This window comes from Ursus maritimus, unplaced genomic scaffold, assembly GCF_017311325.1.
Source record: "Ursus maritimus isolate PB19 unplaced genomic scaffold, ASM1731132v1 scaffold_2, whole genome shotgun sequence".
Lineage (NCBI taxonomy): Eukaryota > Metazoa > Chordata > Mammalia > Carnivora > Ursidae > Ursus > Ursus maritimus.
Window position 1 is genome coordinate 39284122 of NW_024424452.1, and position 16148 is coordinate 39300269.

A 16148-nucleotide genomic window follows, 5' to 3' on the forward strand; every position below is an offset into this window, starting at 1 on the left:
AGGGAGTATCCCTGCCCCTCGACATGCAGGCCACCCCCCACCCAGCGCTGACCCCACTTCACCCAGTGCTGCCCACAATCTTCCACAACCATCTGTCGTCTCCTAAAAGACCTCATTCCTCTGGAAGTTGTCCAGAGGTGCGCGTAGATGGGCCGTGGCTAAGGAGGGATGCTGGATCGGGTGTGTTTGCCCATCAGTTGAGTTCTGAATCCACGGGAGCAAATCGGTGTCTCTTCACAGATGGGCACTGGGGCAGGTGCGGGCACGGATGAAGGTTGGGGAGTCTGACCCATGCGCACTCAGTCCCAGCAGGATGGAGAGAGAGAAGAGCCCTGCCTGCTGGTTGGAAGAATGAGCTCCAATCATGTCCCTGCAGCTATATGGCTCAAGCACTACCATGAGGAGGCTGGACTTTGGGTCCAGAACTCCCTGCACAAATGAAGAATGTGAGACAGAGTGGAGAAGGAACCAGTCCAAGGCCATAAGTGGTGAAGTGGCTCAGTCAGTTAAGCGTCTGCCTTCGGCGCAGGTCATGATCCCAGGGTCCTGGGATCGATCCCCAAGTCAGGCTCCCTGCTCAGCGGGGAGTCTGCTTCTCCCTCTGCCTCTGCCGTCCACCTGTTCATTCTTGCTCTCTCTCTTTCTCTCTCAGAAAGAGAGCACTCAAGTGGAAGAGGCAACATACAGAGAAGGAAAGGGAGAAGCCGTCCCAGGACCCTGGGATCATGACCCGAGCCAAAGGAAGATGCTTAAGTAACTGAGTCACCCGGGGCCCCAATAAATAAAATCTTAAAAAATAATAATAATAAGGCAGAGACGAAAGGGCCTCAAATCCCATCTTCTCCATGGGCTGGATGTCCTGGCTCCTTCCCCACTGCTGAGTGGGAAGAAGGAATAAGTCAGGTTTCCACTGTCCCACACTGGCTGACTACAGCCGGTCCCAGGCTGTCTGCAGGCAGACTGTGCAGGCCTCTGCTCCAAGGGTCCAGGGGCCTCTGCTGTGGGTACAGGGATTTGATGGCTCCCACTTGAGGGCATAAGGGTGTTTCCAGGAACTGCTCCAGGCTGTGAGCTTGGGGAGTAGGGTTTAGAAGCCCCCAGTCCCTTCCCTGCCTGACTTAGGGAGCTGACAGCTGGGGAGACTCACCTTCTGATAGACCTTCTCCCCGACCTTCATGACCAGGGAGGAGTCACCTTCTGAATGCAGCTTGGTAAGACAAAGAGAACTAGCCTGGGAGTTGGGCGGCCTGGGGATGCTCTGGGCAGCCCCACCCCTCTGCCCACCCTCCCTTTTCACAATGTGCCACAAATATGTCTGTGGCTCTGCCTCCCCACTGGACTGTGCACTCCATGGGGGCCAAGTCTGCAGCGTCTGCTTACCTCTGCTTTATCCCCAGCACGCAGAGTAGTGGCCGATACATGGCAGCTTCTCAACGAATACTGACCGTACAGATGTCCTAAAATTTCCCACATGCTCTCTTCTCATGGATGGTGTGGAGAAGAGGGAGGAGGCGGAGGGGTTAAAACCGGTGGATGGGAAGCTTCTGGATATCCTGAGTCTCAATCTGGAAGGCAGGGGGCAACAAGGTGTTGGGACTCTGAAGCCCCACCCCCACTTCACTCAGTCAGACCAGCCTGCATCTGCTGCACTCTAGAACCTTCCCTCTGAAAAAGAGGATTTGTCTTGAAAATAGTTAGAAAATTGTCTATTAAACCCAACGTGCCCCACCCCCATGCTTGGTTGATGCTCCCAGGCGCCCCCAACAGGTGGTGGCCTGGCCTGGACTCCTTCAGGAAAGAGTTTCCTAATGTGGCGCTGACACTTAGAAGGTTCTTCGCCACACCAAGTCAGAATCTGCCCCCTTGTGCCTGCCGGGCATTAATCCTGTTTCCCCCACCCCACATCTCTGGGGACACGGAGGAAATCTAACCCCTTCCATCCATGCAGCCACCCATCCACTTCTTCAAAGCATTTTCCCTAAATGACCGTCCAGGCTTTCCCCAGCCTCCGCACCTTTGCACCAGGAATGCTCTCACCACCCTGGACTCTAGCAAGTCTCTTAGGACCTGTAGAGGCCCAGAGCTTCCATCACTGCCATCATGAAGACGTCCCTGACCACCATCTTCTGCAAACATGCCCCTCCAGGCCCGTGGAACTCTCTGACACTTCAACCACTGCACTTCTAACACAGACTTGGAAGCCCTTATCAAGTCCGATGATGGCCCTGAAGGCAGAAATTATGACTGATTTGTGTCAAATCCCCAGGTGCCAGAATGAAGCATTACAGATGAGCAAGTGAAAGTCGGGTGGTCCTAGGATCCTGGGAAGCTGGAGGGGTTGCTGAAGAGGGTGGAGCAGCTGCGGGGCAAGATGGCAGGGGACAGAGCTTAGATGCCAAGAGTTCTCCCTTTTGCCTTCTCTCGGCTAGCTCAGTCTAGGAGTAGGAGGTAGTTCTAGACTCCAGGGGAAGGTCTGACAGCAAGCCACTTTTGCAGAGCCCTGCGGGATTTTAGGAGAGCTGGTGAAGGTGATTCAGCCTCTTTTATCACATTAGCCCCTTCCATTCCAAAAAACTGGTCCTGTAAATAATCCTAAAAGTTGTATGGGACCACAAAAGACCCTGAATAGCCAAAGTCATCTTGAGAAAGAACAAAGCTGCAGGTATCACAATCCCAGATTGTAGACTATACTACAAAGCTGTAGTAATCCAAACAGTATGGTACTGGCAAAAAAAAGACACATAGATCAATGGAACAGACTGGCGATCCCCAAAATAAACCCATGATTATATGGTCAATTAATCTTCTACAAAGGAGGCAAAAATATACAATGGGAAAAGGACAACCTCTTCAATAAATGGCTCTGGGAAAACTGGACAGCTGCATGCAGAAGAATGAAACTGGACCACTTTCTAACACCATACACAGAAATAAACACAAAACGGATTAAAGACCTAAATGTGAGACCCAAAACCATAAAATTCCTAAAACATAGGCAGTAAACTCTTAGACATCAGCCTTAGCAATATTTTTCTGGATATATCTCCCCAGGCGAGGGAAACAAAAGCAAAGATAAACTATTGGGACGACATCATACTAAGAAGGTTTTGCACAGAAACAATCAGCAAAACAAAGGCAACCTACTAAATGGTAGAAGATATTTGCAAATGGCATATCTGATTACTATGGCGGGATTAATATCCAAAATACGTTAAATAACTCATACACTCAACACCAAAAAAACAAGTAAATGTTAAAGTAGGCCAAGAACCTGAATAGACATTTTTCCAAAGAAGACATACGAATGGCCAACAGACACATGAAAACATGCTCAGCATCAGGGAAATGCCGCTCAAAACCACCGTGAGGGACCACCTCACACCTGCCAGAATGGCTAAACTAAACAAGAGAAGAAACGACAAGTGTGGGTGAGGATGTGGAGAAAAAAGAACCCTCGTGCACTGTTGGTGGGAATGTGAATTGGTGCAGCCACTCTGGAAAACAGTATGGAGGTTCCTCACAATTAGAAATAGAGTTACTGTGATTCTATTTCTAGGTATTTATCTGAAGAATACAAAAACACTAATTTGAAAAGATACATGCACCCCTATGTTTATTGCGACATTATTTACAATAGACGCGGTATAGACACAACCTAAGTGTCCGTGCATAGATGAACGGCTGAGGAAGGGGTGGTGCGCCCACATATGGAACATCACTCAGCCATAGAGCAGAGTGAGATCTTCCCGTTTGTAACAACATGGATGGACCTAGAGCGTATTACGCTAGGTGAAATAAGTCAGACAGAGAAAGACAAATACCATATGATTTCACATATACGTAGAATCTAAGAAAAATAAAACAAACAAATAAAACCCCCCAAAAAGCATTAAAGGACTTAAATACAGAGAACAAACTTGTGGTCACCAGTGGGGGCGGGTGAAGGGGAATAGGTAAAGGTGAAGGGGAATAGGTAAATTTGAATATAACAAATTTCCAGTTATAAAATAAATAAGTCACAGGGATAAAAAGTACGTAATAGGGAATATAGCCAATAATATGGTAACAGTGTTGCGCAAAGACTGATAGTAACTACACTTACCCTGACGAGCCCTTCCCCTGAAACTAATGTAATATTACACATCAACTATACTTCAACGAAAAATTAAAAACAAAAAAGATAGTCCTATTGAGTAGAGAGGAACTGGCTTCCTTCCTCAGTGTGAGGGTTCAGATTCCCACCCCACCTGAGAATCATCCCTCTGTGATTAAGGAGTCCTTCTGGGAAATAGGAACTTCTGGGGTTTCCCCTCCTCACAGGGGCTAAAGAACAGAGCCCATCATGAGATGACTACCTCGGGTTCCTGTAAGGAGGAGCTGCCACTCCTTCGCAGTAGAACTTGAACTTCTGGATGGCTTTCTGGGAGGGATGAGGAAGAGACGGTGGCTGGCCAGACACTTCACAGTGCTGTGAATGTGCTCTGGGGCTGGGGGACAGGGGATGCTGTAGAACTGGGGGGAGAGGTGAACTTTCTCGTCATTCACTTGTTTGTCCGTTCATTCATTCGTTCAACACACATTGATGGGGGGGCGCTGATAAAGAGGCCCCGCCTTGTCATGAAGAAGCCCAGGCCTGCAGGGCAAACAACATAGCTCCTCAAATGATTTTAATATGGAAAATGAAAGGCTAGAGAGAGTAAAGTTTGGTGGGACTTTGAGGTAGGAACATGACCCTTGAGCAGAGGCTGGAAGAGCAAATATTAGACCCACATCAAAACTGTGGGCATCCTCAGATAAACATGCAGATGCTCGGAATGAGGCCTGGAAGTGGGAGGATGTGGGGTCTGATCAGGAATGAGGAGCCCTGGGGGTGGGAGAGGAGAGGTGGGAGAGGCTCAGGTGGGCAGGCCAGCGTCTATGCTGGGAGCTTGCACTCTCAGCAGGAGAATAGAGGGCAGGAGCAGTGGGGGTTTTAGGGAGGGATGTAATTTAACCATACATATATTTTAAAGTCTCTCTATGATACTTTATGGGATGGATGTGGGGTGGGGATGAGCCAGCAGGCCCGGGCCAGTGAGGAGGCTGCCGGATAGTCCGGTGGGGGCTAAGAGAGCCCAAGATGGCACTTCTCAGAGAAGACGAGTCCAGCCAGGATCTCAACATATGCGTGTCCCATCTCAGCCAGGCAGGCCTGCCCCCCACACCCTACAGGATGAAGAGGGTGACTCTGCACTGTTTCCCAAGACCTCGACAGGAAGAGAAGCCTCAGCTTTCCCCAGCCCAGTGAGGCAATTTTACACAACCCTGACACAAACTCTGCTCTGAGGAAAACTCCAGAATCCAACCTCCACGCCCACCCATCCCCTCCCCAAAGTTGCTGTAGAAAAGCCCTGTGTCATGGATTTTGACATTCCAATTACCAAAGTGACAGCAGAGCTGAAACAGATGGTTGCTCAAGTTCTGGTGCTTCTTGGGGCCTGGGCCTGGGCCTGGGACAGTTCCTCTACCCCAAGACTCCAGCTGGTTCCATGGCCTGATTGGGCCCCAAACCCTATCTTCAAAGATCCCCTCACACACACAAGAGACAGGGAACATGAGCACCTGGGAGGGCCAGCTGATCTCTTCTGGTGAGCACCCCCATGTATTCCCATTTTTGCCCATGTACCCAGAATTGTCATGTGCAGATCAGAGAGACAGGGAACTGTTGCCAAGGCCTGAGGGAACAGCATGGGGCCCAGTTCCAGTCCACCTCTCCTCTCTTCCTTCTGCCTCCCGCCGTCCCTTCTCCAGGCTGCACACTCTTCCCTCCATCAGTCTACATTCTCTCTCTGAGTCTTCTCCTCTCATGCTGCTTCCTGCCCTCCTGGTCTCGGAGGTGGGGTGCAGTGCCAAGGAGCTGGGGTGTTTCTAGGAAGGGCATTGCCTTTGAGCAGTAACTCAGGGTCCTATCTAGCCAGGGGTGTCTCCTCCAAAGCAGAACATGGGCAGCTTCGGAAGCACCCGTTAATAGTGGAAGAAGAAAATCATGAGGGGAAATAGTAAGGGCTGAGGGTCTTGAGCCTGGAAAAGAGAAGCAAGGGGGTTCATAACAACTGCCTTCAAATATTGCTGAGGTCAGGGGAGAGAGAAGTCCACCCCATCACAAGACCTCTAACCCTCTGTGATGGGGCCCCCATCCTCCCTTCCACCACCACCACAAGCATCTCACTTTCTTCTTTGGACCAGCTGCTCATGTCCTCAGTTAGAAAACACTAACTCAATTCCACAAAACCAACATCCATTCAGAGCTGGAGGTTGAGGTGCAGCTGCATGTGGACACCACTCCGGGTGCTGGGCCAACAAAGAAGGCGAGTCCCTGCTCGCTTGAGTTTACATCTAGAGGAGAGTCAGACAGTAAACAAGCCAAGGAATAAAGAATTCATCGTTTCAGAGGTGCTGAGCGCCACAAAGAAAATCAAAGAGGAAGATGTGATGGAGTGCTGAGTGGGGCAGGGAAGCAGGCAGGGCCTCCCAGGGGAAACAGTGATGGAAATGAGGCCAGATAGCAAGCCTTGGAAAACTTCTGGTGGGTTTTAATCAGGTAAGTGACACAGTGTGATTGTATTTGGAGGCCATCTGGCTACTGTGTGGAGGAGGGTCGGGGACCAGAGTAGAAGCGTGGGGAGCAGCTAGGAAGCTGCGGCACCGAGCCTGGTCTTCACATCAAATACAGCGTTAGGTCCCTGCCCTCCAGGAGCCCTCAGCCTAATGGGGGCAACAAACACCCAAATAGATATTTTCAATATCATGGTGTGGGTCAAAGAAAAACTAAGGTGGGCGATAACCACAGGCATCCTGGGACCACAGAGGAGCCACCATCTGCCTGTCTTCTAGGGGTCAGTGAAGGTGGAGAGAGAGAGAAAGAAGGCCAAGGTAAGCACCTGCAGATTAATACCAAGGTGAGTTTTGAAAGTGCAAGAGTTGAGCTACTGTGTGCCCAGTGCTGTTAGCTAATCAGAGAAATCAGAGAAGCATAATCTAGTTTGCTTTCTTTTGACTTAGATGACTTTTTATATTGGCCAAGTAAAAATGTTGATTCCTAGTCATTTTTGCACTAGGCTCCTGGTAGCCATCCCATTGAATCCACATCCTTTCCTGATTTCCAAATTCCCAGTATGCACGTTGGCTTGGCTTGGCTTAGCTTGGCTTACAGTGTGCCAGCAGCCCGCCTGAGATGTCTTTCTGAAGGGCAAGGTGTTGCACGCACGACAGTGGTATTGGTGTCCCTTATCGAATAATAAGGTCTTTGCCCAGAGCACTCTGTCAGACTAATCCTGATGGGCAGGCAAACCCCAGAGTTCCATGAATCTACTGTGGATGCGAGGGTGGAAACCTGTGAGGGATGTGAGCGGGTGAGCTCCCCGGTGGATACAACCTTGGTGGGCAAGCAAAAGATCTGGATCTCAGTGGTCTGGTGCCTTAAACAGAGTAGGTGCCTTAAAGGGACTAGAGGCCACTTCAGACAAAGAGGACAATAGCACAGCAGGTGCAGAATCCAAAAAGTCTGAAAGTTCACAAGGAAACTGGGGAACATTCCGGAATAGTTAGAGACCCGAACTCAGAGTGGTGGGCAGGAGGTTGATGGCAAGATGCTGCAGAGAACAGGTCCAGTCTCTGTGATCCTGTGGTTCTGACAGTCCTTGTGTCCAACCGCTTGATTCACGATGCCGGCCATCATCTGGGGACAAGGCTCCGCACTTTCATCTAGTCCAAATTGCACTTTCCAGGTGGAAAGACTGAGGCTCAGACAAGGGAGGCCACTTGCTCAAAGTCAGTGCCAAGAAGCAGTGGAGCTGGAAGGTTAACCAGACACATTTGATTTCAGGCTGGGAGCCTTTCTTGCCCTCAGGTGCCTCTGGCTGATGAATTTTTACCAAGTTTGGGGGGCCTTAACATCTCTCTAAATCGAATTTAAGTTCAATCAGTGGTTCAGTTGGCTATTTTGAAGCCAAATTATGGTTGGTGAATGTTTTCGCAACAGCAAATACACTGGGTTTTGTTCCTGTTGGTTGGTTGTTGTTTTCTACCACATTCTGATAAGACTCTGTATCTCAGAGATGGTCACAGACACATGAGTGCTCTGGTTTGTGCAACAACAGCCTGGTCCTGGTCCAGCAGCTTCAAGGTCTTTAGGGAAAGATGCAGCTTAACTGCCCTTGGTTACCTGTCCAGCACTGGTCAACTTTATCCAACTCTGTCCTAAAATTAGCCTCAATCTTTGCTTGGGTAGCGAGTAGCTGCCCAGGGACAGCAATTACTTCCTGTACAAGCTGGCATCTTACTATGAATGCCACTGGCTGTTGAGCGCTTGCTTGGCACCAGGATCTGTGCCAAGTGCTTCACATGTTCTGTTAGGTTATCTGGTCCTCACACCAACTCTGGAAGAGAGGGACCACTGTTACCCCCACTTTATTGATGGGGAAACTGGGACTTAGAAGGTCTCACAGTGATTAAGTGGTAAAAATAGGGTCTGAACAAGAACCCTAACCCCAACCCTCATACTCTTGGCCACTACCCTTTTGTGCCCAAGAACACCCTTCCCTCCAACCCTTCTAGATCCCACTCAAAGTTCTCCTCCATTCCATCAAAGCATCTGGGATATTAAAACTGGATGACACCTGAGTGTTCATCTAGTCTAAAATATTCAAAATGAATTTCTTTAATTCCTTTGGGTTCTTCAAAAACAAAGAGAACAGAGGTCCAGAGAGGCAAAGTGCTTCACCCACTGGGGTCATCCAGCAAGTGAGGGCTTTTCTGAATGTTTCCCCATTGTCATCTAGGCTGGGGCCATTCCAAGACTCCCTTCTCTGGGTCCTGAATTCCTTCCTCTTCTGCCAATCCCACGTCGCCCCCCCTTCAGCCCTCCATACTTTCTTCCTGCCTCAGCTTTACCTCAGATCTACATCCCACAGATGTGGCGGGTGGCCCAGCAAACCTCCAACCCCAGGCCTCAGTGGTCGATACTTGTCACTTCCTGGATTCTGTCCTCAATCCCAGCTTCCTACACATTGCCTCAACAGGGCTTGGCAGTGAGTAAACTGAAAGGCAGGCCCACCCCTTCCCCAATATAAAGCTCCCCTTCTTATCTGTCATACCTAGGCTCCAGAAAATTACCTAATCTTTCTCAAGTTTTGTCACAAACTCTACGCTCTGGCCTGTCCCTCCTGCTGGTGAGGAGCCAGATGGAGCAGCCACTGGCGGGTCTGGGAGAGCCCAAGGCTGGGCCCTGGCGGCTGCTTCTATGACGTCTTAGTCTCCTCAGTGGCTAGAGTGAAACACCATAGACTGGTGGCTTTAACAGCACACATGTACTTCTCGCCATTCTCGAGGCTAGAAGTCTCAGATCAGGTGTCAGCATGGTTGAGTCATGGTGAGGGCTCTCCTCCCACCTTGAAGACAGCACCTTCTGCTGTGTGCTCACGTGGCTTTCTCTCGATGTGTGCTCATGGAGAGAACTCTCCCTCTCTTTGTCTTCTCCTTCTTATAAGGGCACTAATCCCATTGTGAGGGTCCCACCCTAATGACCTGAGCTAAACCTAATTACCTCTTGAAGGCCCCATCTCCAAATATCATCGCTTTGGCAGGCGAACAAACGTTCAGCCCATAACCTTTAGGTATTCTGACACCCGACTACATGGAGTGTGACTCCAAAGGGGTACCCCATCTTCCCCAGACCGAATTCAGCACAGAGAGGGGTTGAAGGCAGGGACGCCCCCAGTGACTTTTGCTGAATTCACTTCTCACCAGGGCAAGCTGACCCTGTCCCTTAAGAAGATGATTCCTGCCCTCGGAGGCCATGCTCCTTCCCCTTTCTCCTGGGACAATTTATACAGAATCAAACCAATAATCATAACAATTTCCATATATTCATTCATGTAAGAGATGTTCATGAAACCCTATCATATGCCAGGCACAATGAAACAGCACCTGCTCACCCTGGTCTATAGAGGAGACGGACATTAAACAATCACACCAGTGGATGCTGAGTCACAACAGGAGAGAAGAATCCAGAAGGAGAGAGGCACAGTTCTAGGGCATTTAACAAAGAACTTGACCCAGACCTCAGTAAGGAGGGAGGCTGGCCAGTGAAGTGTTCTCTTGCCATACCCTGTGTTGGGTAGAACTAACCCTCTTCTCCCTGCTCCTATGTCCCTTGCTGCTCCCAACGCCTTCCTACCCCTTACCCACACCCTTGAGAGAATCAAAGAAAGGTTCGTGGAAATTCTGCATCATTTTCCCCCTTTCAAAGTTCTACTCCAAATTTCATGTTCAAGGGTCTACTCCTCCAGAATACCTACCTGACCCCAACACACAAGGCTGAGCCACTCTCCTGTTCCCCATGACACCCTGTGCTTACTCCTGCCAAAACAAATACAATACTGTATGGGGATTTCTGCTGCTCAGATTTTCACCTGGCAAGGACTTTGTCTCTCATCTCTGTGTCCTCAACATCCAGCCCCTATCGCAGGGAAAAATCTTTGGAGTAATCCTTGATTTCTCACTGCCGCCTTCAAGTGTATGCAGAGCCTCACTACCCCTTACCACCGGGATGCCCGCCACCCTAGTCCAGCCCTCTCATCCCTCAAGCGGGTTAGGGCTGCACTTCCAGGGTTATCACCATGAACTACACATAACCATTGGCCTCATGAAGAGTGATTGTGAGCATGATGCAAGCTGGATTTCAAAGGCTTAGAAAAAAGAAAAGGATGGAAAATATCTCAATAATAACCTCTATATTGTTGGGTCGCCTGTGTGGCTCAGTCAGTTAAGCATCTGACTCTTAATCTCAGCTCAGGTCATGATCTCTGGGTCGTGAGATCGAGCCCTGCAACGGGCTCTGCACTGAACGTGGATTCTGCTGGAGATTCTCTCCCTCTGCCTCTTCCTCTGCCCCTCCACCCCCCACTAGCGTGCTCTCTCTCTCTCTCTCTCTCAATCTCTCTAAAAATAAATTAAAAATTACTTCTGGGGACACCTGGGTGGCTCAGTCAGTTAGGCATCTGCCTTCAACTTGGGTCATGATCCTGGGGTCCTGGGATTGAGTCCTACATCAGGCTCCTTGCTCAGCGGGGAGCCTGCTTCTCTCTCTGCCTGCTGCTCCCCCTGCTTGTGTGCTCGCTCTCTCTCTCTGCCTTTTGCTCTCTCTCTGAAGAATAAATAAATGAAATCCTTAGAAAAAATGACTTCTATGTTGTTGAAGTGATATTATTTTTTTTTAAAGATTTTATTTATTTATTTGACAGAGATAGAGACAGCCAGCGAGAGAGGGAGCACAAGCAGGGGGAGTGGGAGAGGAAGAAGCAGGCTCATAGCGGAAGAGCCTGATGTGGGGCTCGATCCCATAACGCCGGGATCACGCCCTGAGCCGAAGGCAGACGTTTAATGACTGTGCCACCCAGGCGCCCCATGAAGTGATACTATTTTTGATCTATTAGGTTTATAAAATTTATTATTAAAATTAATTTCCTCTTTATTTTCACCTTTTTAGTTGTGGATACAACTAAACTTAAAATCACAAACATGGCCCATATTGTGTTCCTATTGGCCAGTGCTAATCCAGGGAATCCGTCCTCACTGTTCTCCTTGCTTGCACTCTGGGGTCTGCCCTCTACAATTTCTTCTCAACAAAGGCAGCTAGAGTAACCCTTTTGAAACATAAATGAAATCATCTTGCTCCCTTGCTCAAATCCACCCAGTGGGTCCTTAGCACACTTAAATCCAAAGTCTGCCCCAAGGTCTGCAAGCCCCTGCTCCCTGCTCCCTGCTTCCTACAGGCACACACCACCTGCAACTCCCCACCTCAGTTCCTGCACGTTGCCTTTTGTGCCGTGTTTTTGAGCAGGACAAGTGTGTGCCCAACTCAGAGACTTGGCCTCTCTCTGCCCGGAACTCTTGGCCCAGATATCTGCAAGCTGTTCTCCTCCCTTTCTTGGGTTTCTGCTCAGATGCATTTCTTGAGCATTACACTAAGCCAGAGTGCCTCTCCTTTCCCTCCTGCCCCAACCTTACTTCCCTCTTTAGCTTTCTTCATACCACTTATCTCGCCTACCCCTGTATCGTAGGATGGGCTTTTGTTTGTTTGCTATCCCTCCCCAGTAGAACACAAGCTCCAGGTGGACGGGGTTGTGTGTCTTTGGTCTCCGGCTTTCACAGATGTTCAATGAATATTTGTTGAATGAATGAATAAAGGAGCCGAACAACGGACATTTAATAGTTGGTGAACAAATGAACTAACAGATAAAGGGGTCCCAAGGCTCTAAATGAGGTCTGCCAGAATCACAGGGGTGTGGTTTTCTCCAGTTTAGGGACCGTGGCCATGGAAAGAAAGAAAGTGCATACTACTAAGAACTTTTTGAGAATACATTTATTAACTCTCACTTCCCACGTGCAGAGCGGGGCTTCAGTGATTACAAGGAAAGTTATTCTTGGGAACTTTGCTGGAGAAAAGCCCCTCAGAGCTTCTTACTCTTTGTGGATATCCTCATGTGCAGTCAGTAGCACACGGACCACCAGGTTTACAAATTCACTAAAGTCGATCTGTCCATCTTTATCAGCATCCAGATCTTGGAATGTTTTGTCAATCGTAGCTTGATCTTTGGTGTTCTAGAGGGGGACATCAGAGACAGTGAGCTCAGACTCTCCTAAGCTCAGCTCAGGGAGGCCCAGGGACATTAACTCATTCACCAAAACTGTGTTGGAGAATCCAACATGATGAGACAGAAAACAGGGAAGCAGCTGTCATGAGCTAGCCTAGAGCCACACAAGTCTCGACCTGGAAGGTCTCTATAGCTCGCGAATCCCCACAGGTGAGGGAACAACCCCAGAGAGAGAGGTGAATAGAGCCTGAGGTGACAGAGTGAGTTATGGAGGGAGGGAGGGAGGGAGGGAGACTCCCCCATCCCACAGCTCAGGAGAGCACCCTCAGGGTGACCCCAGCCCAGCCCTTCAGGGGATGAGTTTGGATGAGGGAGGCATCACCTACCTTGAGGGTGTTTGGAAGTTCCTTTGTGATCAGCTGCTTCATCTCACCCTTGGAAAGCTTATCATAATGCCCCACCCGGACTGAGTACTGGTGGAAGACATTGATGATCCCCTCCATATGGTCCTCCAGCTTAGTCATCTTCTCAACCTTTAGGAGACACGGGAGGTCTGGGGCAGCTCCTCGCCCACCCGCCCACATTCCCCTCTCTCCTCGCTTTCTGGTGTAGACAAGTGATGACTTTCCCTGCATCTGCTTTGTGTTCTCTATGCTCCGTTTGATCTGTGGTGATTTTTTCATTTGTAGGTAGGCTGGGGTGGGTGCATATAATGCTATCTAAAGTCTAAAAGAATCGACCCCCGTTGCCCCAGTGTTCCATGTCCCCCTCTCTCCTAGGAAATATAATTCAGAGGGTAGTTTTTTGATCAAGCACACCCAGGAGGGGTTTGGTGGCTGGCCAGGTTGTTCCCTTCCTCCAGGTGATGGCACTTTGGCTACAGGTCTCTTACAGACATTCACCAGCCCCTTCCACCTTCACCACCCTTGGGTGCTGAGACTGGGTCTACCTAGCACAGAAAGGGTTGGTCTCCTTGAGTCCAAAATGCAGTCAGTCCAGAGGTGCTCTGGCGAGCAGAAGGTTATGGCTTCCAACAGCCTGCAATTGCTACCTGCAGTCACTACCCAATGAACCTCCCGGAACCAAGGACAGGACACTTACCCTTCAGTGTGCAGGAGAGTGGAAATGTAGCAAGAAGCCAGGGTTGGTGAGAAGTACTGAGCCGGGGAGGTTTTTATAAGGCACTCCAGGCTTCACCTTCAACCTCAAGTGAAGAAATCTCTCTGATTCATCATGAGGCAACTGCTAGACAATGCTTCGTTGCTCAACAGAAGCTTCTACCCTGTGGCTTTGACTGCAACATGAGCCCCCTCATTGCTCCCATGGCCCACGCCACGCTTGCTCAGCCTGACACAAACCCCCCAAACCCACCACCCCACCCAAGGGGCCCTCAGTTCTGGGGCAGGTCCCAGTCTTCAGCTCTGTCCCCTGACCTAAACTGTGGCCTTTTACTAGGAAACCCCAGGAACAAGAACCCCAGGAACAGGGTATGCTGTCTGGGTGGCACCTACCTGGAAAGGGAAGGACTGGGGAGAGGCGTTTGCTGAGTGTCTAAACAACAAAAACAATAACGATAATAAAAACCATCAAAGTGGCCAAGCACTCCTGGAACAGAGAAGGGACACTGGGTTACAACTGAAGGAATGCTAATAAAGCACGGACTTGAGTTAATGATAATGTATCAAGAAAGCTTCATCAATTGTAACAAATGTATCGTATTAATACAACCTGTGTGCAGGTATTTGGAAACTCTCTACAGTGTCTTCTCAACTTTTCCATAAATCAAAAACTGTTCTAAAAAACTTAAGTCTCTGTGTTTTAAAAGGTGAGCACATGCTGCGCGCTGCAGACACTGCTTTATACAAATCCGCACTTGATTCTCCAGACAGCCCTGTGCGGTGAGTGCCCGTAATGCGGATGAAGAAAATTAGTTTGGAGAACTGAGGTACCAAACCCAAATCTGTCTGCTTTCAAGAACTTTGTCATTGATGTATGTTTTTCCCTAAATCAGAAGAGGGTTTTTCTGGTTATCAAAACATAATACAGGGGCGCCTGGGTGGCACAGTGGTTAGGCGTCTGCCTTCAGCTCAGGGCATGATCCCGGCGTTGTGGGATCGAGCCCCACATCGGGCTCCTCCGCTATGAGCCTACTTCTTCCTCTCCCACTCCCCCTGCTTGTGTTCCCTCTCTCGCTGGCTGTCTCTATCTCTGTCAAATAAATAAATAAAATCTTAAAAAAAAAAAAACATAATACATGCTCATACCTTTTGTAAAAAATATAATTTGGGGCAGATTTAGACAATCTAATATAAGATCCCGATCTTTTCCCTCCAGTTTTTTGCCTAATACAGTCAATTCTTGACTAGCTTTTTCAAAAATTCTTTCCTCCATGTACCCCCACACCCCCAACCACAGTGTGGAAAGTGCCGTGCCGGACTCAGACATAGACGAGCACAAATTCTGTGTCTGCCTTCCCGAAATTGAAACAAAGTGGGTGCAGACACCTTCCTAAATAATAATACGGGGAGTTCACCACCGATGGGCCAGGGGTGGGATGGGGGCTGAAGAGTCTAGAGGGGTGGGGGTTGCTGAGCGCCAATCAGGCCAAGATTAGTGACCCGGATTCCGCGCTGAGACGGGCTGCTTTGGAGGCCTCAGTGGGAAGCTGTGGAAGGGTGTTGGGGAATAGCTCTGAGCCCTTGGGCAAGCCCTTGACATCTGTGAGACTGTTTCTTCATTTGTGTGGTCATCTCACTGTCCTCCTTTAGTTCTGAGTCGTTCTGCAGCTCAACTGGGAGAATATGTAAGAACGTGCTTGAAAACAGTAAAATGTGGTCTTTACAGTTGTTTTCCCTTCTACCTTACCTATCTAACTTGGAGGTGGGTCATTCGGTGCAGGCCAGCCTTCTGGGGGCCTGGCCACTGGCCACTGGCCACTGGGGCTTCAAGAAGGAGGAAGAGAGCTGACAGCAGCCCTGGTAGAGGAGCCTGCTCTCCAGCCTCCCCTTCAAGGAAGCCCCTTTCACCCACCCAAGCACGGGCCCCAGATCTGTGCCACCAGCAAGGCCTTGGAGAAAACAAAGGAGTCAACACAGAGCAGACACCTGGCGCAGTTCTTGGCATGTAGAGTGATGTCACTTGTTGCACTTCCTCCCCCCCCCCACCCCGCCCCGCACCTGGGCCCTAATGAAAAGGTAGGATTAGCCCCAAGGGCCAAGCCTCTGTAAGGTTTCCTCTGGCTCCCTGGTGTCCTGCTGCTGGCCTTGGTGTTCCAGGGGCCCCAAAGTCTGTGCCTGAGACTTACGGCCTCCTGGCCACCACCTGGGCTGGCCCTGCCTCCCGCACTGGACAGGAACTCCTCTAGGCCAGGACTGGGTAGGAAGGCTGATGGTCAGGGCAGCCAAGGAGAATGAAAAACATGGAAACTACTCTGTTCATAGTTTGATGCAGACGGTACTGCAGTGTTGGAGACACGTCCTCATACCTCTGTCCAAACCCGCAGAACGGACACAG

The 16148-nt window shown here is 49.6% G+C and overlaps 1 protein-coding gene across 1 annotated transcript; it reads right to left on the minus strand.

Moving 5' to 3' along the window:
• Window positions 1-12385: 12385 nt before the first annotated feature.
• Window positions 12386-13891, minus strand: LOC103668435 (protein S100-A12). Its single transcript, XM_008696676.2, has 3 exons — window positions 13737-13891; window positions 13022-13168; window positions 12386-12642 (listed from the first exon to the last, which is right to left on the minus strand). Exons 2-3 carry the CDS (start codon window positions 13157-13159, stop codon window positions 12502-12504), a joined length of 279 nt encoding a protein of 92 aa, XP_008694898.1. The 5' UTR covers window positions 13160-13168; window positions 13737-13891; the 3' UTR covers window positions 12386-12501.
• Window positions 13892-16148: the final 2257 nt, after the last annotated feature.